Raw genomic sequence first — 5537 nt, 5'->3', positions numbered from 1 at the left:
TTGATATATTTATAATTGTTTTTCTTCTTTAGATATTAGGTTGGCTTAGAATGATTCCAAATAATGTACAGGAATGACCTGGTGCTGTTACATGTCAATCATCTGGGGGGGCCACTAAGGGGGCCAATCAGATGACAGGGGGGGCACTGGCCCCCCTGGCCCCCCCTCTGGCTCCGCCACTGGTATCACCCTCATATATTATTGCCTATTACCCTTGTGTGTGTGCACATGACTGCCTGGATAAGAAAATCCATTGTTATCCCACCTCATTCACCCACGGCCTCCTTTTTGCTCCATCTTCATTCCAGCTGTTTATCACCACTTTCATTCCATCATCACTTCAGCCCTTCCTGGCGGCCTGCTCTGACTTCTCTGTGAATATGATGGCTCCAGGTCAGTCAGCACCCAGGTGTGTTTGTGAGTTTGCATTCCTGCTCATTTTTGTGTCAAATTATATACACAAAGGACATACTTACTGGATCCTGTATAAATATGTCTAAACATTCTTAAAATTGTCTGTGGCAAGATAAGAATACACTGTAAAAATGTCGAAAAATCCAAACCTTGGCTGAAGTTTTTGGCCATTATTCATAATTCTACACCCACTAACACAGCTTGTTTTTCATTTATGATGGTGCGACAAAACATATCTGTCATTACACCCAAATAATATGTTGAAATCGTTGATTAACGGTTGTCATGGAGATTTGGTGACATCACGGTGCCTCTTTCTGCTGCACTGTTCTCCAACAGTGAACCATGCATCAAACAGTAATTTTGTTAAACACTGTTATCTTTTCCTACATCGAATGAATTTAATCAAGTTAAACATTGGATTTCTTTGCATTTTTGAGTGTGGGATTATGTTGGATCACTTAACAATGAATTTGTTTTGAGACGTTTTTTCAGCATCTTTTCTGGGGGTGTCCACATCTACGTGTCTATCAGACGTTCGCTGCAAGCTTCTCTGTGGTTGAATGATCTTAATTAAGTCTGAGAGCAGCATCTATTAATCATTTGAATGTATTAAAAGTCACTGTAAAGGCACATTAGCAGCAAAAAGTGAGATGTTAAGAAAAGAAGTCTGCAGAGCCTTTCATTGACGCTGGAATAACCTCTTAACGTTGGTCGTAATTGCTGTTTCCACTTCGGCCCAGAAGATTTGTTGCTATTTAGGGGAGATCACTAACCTGATGTAATGATGTAAGCTTTCAGAGATAAAAACTCTTTGGAATTACGTACTCATTAGAGGCTGTCTGTGCTTTTAACAAAAGGAAACAAATCAGCTTTGAATGCGGATTTCAGTGATGTTCTCAGAAACCTTTTGTACCCGTTTGATTACAGCTTTTTGTGCTGACAGGAAGGACATTTTTAATTCTCCTTCACAGATAACTGGCTACAAATGGTTCCTGAGTGGAAACAAACATCAAGTCTCTATAATTCTATTTGTCTTATTTTATGTTAGAACAATGGGAGCATTTATTCTTTAATACTTTGCATCTGAAGAGACAGTCGTGCCTGGAATCTTTAAGATGTCTTGATTAATTGTTCTCCAGATTTTTGGAAGTGTTTCTGTAGATTTTTACATTTTGTTAGATTTTCTGTCAAGTGGTTGTATCACAGCTTATTATAGAGCTTGTGCAAAAAACTGAAAGGGGAAGTCAAGGACAGAAGGAGTATGAGGCCTAAAAAATGATCAGTGATGAACAGTTATCTGACTGTAATGTCTTTTAGAAATACAGAAAGTGCAGCAAATGCGTGACAAAGTACCTGAGAAATGCATTATCCATCCTCTGATTCACTCATTATGCGGTTCTTTGAAAAAGTACTTTCTCCCTTACAGATTTCCTCTGGTTTTTGCTTTTTTACAGTCAAATATTTAACCATTGCAAAAATGTCCATATCAGATGATGAGCTTACTATCTACTATCTAAGCTTAGTGGCAGGTTGTGCCACCTTTAGTATTTAGAGTATCTACATATTTTACATCATTGCAGAGGATTGTTGACTCACTGATCTTTGCAGAATTGTTTTAAATCAGCCACACTGGAATGTTTTTGACCACCAATGCTCTACATGATGCAGCAGCCTCTTGGATGTAAGTCTGCTGTTTGACCAAATCACTGTTTCTTTAGCAATCCAAAGATGGACCTGCTTGTGTACTTTAGATTATTGCATTTGAAGTTTTTGTCTGCTGGTCATCAGTGTCCTGCTGTGACATGGTAGGGTCTGTGTCCTCTGTCACATCACTGTTGAAACAACTATTTCCTTTTTCAGTGTATGGTGGCAGAATTTTACAACATATTTCCAGGCATTGTTTGTCCATATTGATATGAATAAATATTTGTTCATATTGTTGCTATCTAGTACATCATAATAATGTAACTGTTATCTTCCTTCTAAAGAGAGTTATTCTTCATTTTCATGCACGTTTCTGACTGACAAGGTCATCTGTGCTCCCCGGTATGCAGGGATCCTCTCGGTGCTCTCCCTGTCTTCTGAATGCACCTCGTTAGCTTCAGAGCTGCCCAAAGTGTCCTACGTCAAGGCTATCGACATCTGGCTCATTGCATGCCTGCTGTTCGGCTTCGCCTCGCTGGTGGAGTACGCTGTGGTTCAAGTGATGCTCAACAGTCCAAAGCACATTGAGGCGGAGAAGGCCAAGATAGCTTCCAAGGAGAAGGCTGCAGGGAAGAGTCCTGGTGTGAGGAACAACACCATCAACGGGACCGGAGGGACGCCTCTGCATGTCAGCACCTTACACGTTAGTGACTGGCTTTGATACCATAAGAGAGTGTGTTAGGAAAGCATTAAGATATAGCCACAAACATTTTTTTATTTTTAAACTCTAGAATTAAAGATTTTTCTAAGGCTTTTAATTTGAAAGTCTGAAGTTGTATTTTTTTGACTTGTGAGATCTTGAAGTGTACATTTTTGCAGAAATCAAAATCTTCAAAATTAATTGTGCAAACTACAAAACCTGAAATACCTTCTGTTAGAGCGCTTTCCATTTTAATATCAATTTTCATGCAGACGCCCACATTCAGTAACATACAGTCAAATGAAGCCCAGACTGCAGATCTGACACCTTCAAGCTGTTTTGCTGCAAAGATCAAATCTAAATGCAAATCAGGAAAATATATTCATTAAAATGTTTTTGTCCCAATGCAAATAACTGTGGGGTCAGAGGTCAGCTTGAACATTTGTAGCAGTTTCCTTAGAAATCCACAACATTGATATACAGAAATATTTTTACATCGGGGTCTGAGTCGCAGCGCTGCTCCTTTGAGGTTTAAATCTGTTTTCTCATCAAAAGGAAATTAAAATAACAAAGCTTTAATTATTTTAATGGCTTCAGTCTGATTAGATCCTGTACACCCTGCAGGCCATCAGCAAAGCAAAAAAGGATTTCTTTCAGGTGACCTCAACCTAAAAAACAGTGGGTAAAATAGCATTTTACAGGGGTTAAAGGACCCGTCTGATTAGGTAATGTTACGGAGAACAAAGCAATTCTCTTTATTGACTCCAAACATTCGTGTTCTCTTAAAATAGCAGCAGGTGATTTATCAGTGGGATATTTGTCCAAGTTTCCTGATCAAGCGGCTCATTTACTGCATTCTCAGAGTGTTTGCAGTCGAGTCAAAACATTTTTAAAAGCCTCAGATAAATGATTCCTTCAGTTTCTGGAACAATCCGGTATGGATGTTGGATAATAGCTGGACTTTATACACAGACTATTGTGCAGTTGGCAAGTGCTAGCTCAACATTTAGTTACACCAATTAATTCACATATTTATTAGAACAAATGCATAATTGTACCTATTATGAGTAAACTTTTCAGAATCACAGGCTAAATAAACTGAGGGCTTGTCATGGAGTCACTAACCACTAACTTGTTTTTTTTTTACATTGAAGTCACAAAAACTTCTGCCTCCATCTATCGCCTGCCATTTGTTGCATATTTTGTTCCTACAGTAACGTGATGTGGAAATGGTTAAAACAGCTTTTTTCACTGGTGATGGAGCGGTTTGGCTTGTAATTCTGCAGCAGTGAGTTGTCCAGATGGTTCTTTTGTCAGCAGTTGTTTCTAAACTAGTTTTCTCCTGTTATGTTTCAGAGAAAATTTTAAAAAGAGCAACATTTCTATATCTTAGCAACAAAATGTTAATCTTTTTGTCTCTTGCTGTCTCTCAGGTGGGTGAGACCCGCTGTAAAAAGGTGTGCACATCCAAATCAGACCTGCGGACCAACGACTTCAGCATCGTGGGATCTCTCCCACGGGACTTTGAGCTGTCAAACTTTGACTGCTACGGGAAACCGATTGACACCGGCTCTGCTCTCGGTAAATCCCAGGCAAAGAACAAGAAACCGCCTCCTCCGAAACCAGTCATCCCCTCTGCTGCCAAAAGAATCGACCTGTACTCCAGAGCCCTGTTCCCTTTCTCCTTCCTCTTCTTTAATGTGATTTACTGGTCCATATACTTGTGATTATCTGGAATTATTATCCCAATGCTATAGTTTCATGAGTTCTTTATTGACTGGCTTGTGTAAAAAAAAGGCTTGCGTTTCCAACTGAGAAGTGAGAAATGGGAACCTTGCCCCTACACAACTGGTGCTGTGAAGGAAGTAAAAATACTATTTCAGTGCAATTTCTACATAAGATATAAATTTTAATTTTTTTTAGAAGAAAGATAAAGAATCATATAATTAAATGCTTTATGCATTGAGTTATACTTAAAGGAAGATTGATGAAATAAAACAGTCATGGTGAAATAGAAAGAGGGCAACTGAAAATTCAAAGATGATTTGCTAATCACTGTTTTATTTCAGTTTTATTTCTTTTGCCTTGTTTGTGTAAAGTTTATTGGTTAAAGCATTTTATTTTAGCTTCATTGCAAAGTGTTACATTGTAATTACCTTGCATGTTATAAATACTGCATGTATATGAAGAGAAAATCTAAAAAGACATATCAAATGTTTATGAAATATTAATATTCCAATGATTTACTTTTGAGAAGATTTGTGGATATGTGAAGCACTCTTTCCTGCCAGATGGTCATGTGACACTGCCACTCCTACAACTAATACAACACTTGACTCATCCAACCTGTAGCCTGTGTAAACAGGTCACTACTGAGCTGTGACCGTATATTTGTGAAATTTTCAAACAAAGAAAATAAATGATCAAATGACTTTCCACCATTTGATGTTATTAAAAATAAGGACAAGAAACGTGGCTGTGGGTCTCATTATTTATTAATCAATAAATCCTTTTAGAACACCGTACACTGGCACAAGTAGGGAAGACTGTCATGGTGGTGTCGAGTTTCCTAACCCACATGCAGAGATCACTCCAAAGACAGGAAATACAATGATGTGATTTATTWACAGTGAATGCGAACAAATGTGAAATCTAATCCAAGGTTCGTCTGGCAGGTCTCGAGGCAACTAGGGGGGGACAGAGATGGTTAGTCTGGATCCAGGAAATCTTGCTGTTTGGGCGGAGGTAGGTGACTGTACCTGCTTGGGGAGAGTTT

The 5537-nt window shown here is 38.6% G+C and overlaps 1 protein-coding gene across 1 annotated transcript in view; it reads left to right on the top strand.

The window, feature by feature from the left end:
* The window catches only part of glrbb (glycine receptor, beta b), a 35944-nt gene extending 30712 nt beyond the window's left edge, over positions 1 to 5232 (top strand). The window contains exons 9-10 of the mRNA XM_008421063.2: positions 2472 to 2764; positions 4195 to 5232. Of these exons, the coding sequence (XP_008419285.1) occupies positions 2472 to 2764; positions 4195 to 4488 (587 nt within the window). The 3' untranslated portion in view covers positions 4489 to 5232. The remainder of the gene's footprint in view (positions 1 to 2471; positions 2765 to 4194) is intronic.
* Positions 5233 to 5537: the final 305 nt, after the last annotated feature.

The sequence above is a fragment of the Poecilia reticulata genome, linkage group LG10 (assembly GCF_000633615.1).
Source record: "Poecilia reticulata strain Guanapo linkage group LG10, Guppy_female_1.0+MT, whole genome shotgun sequence".
Classification (NCBI taxonomy): Eukaryota; Metazoa; Chordata; class Actinopteri; order Cyprinodontiformes; family Poeciliidae; genus Poecilia; species Poecilia reticulata.
Note: the sequence above shows the minus strand (reverse complement) of the source record. Positions and strands in the feature narration are given on the sequence as shown.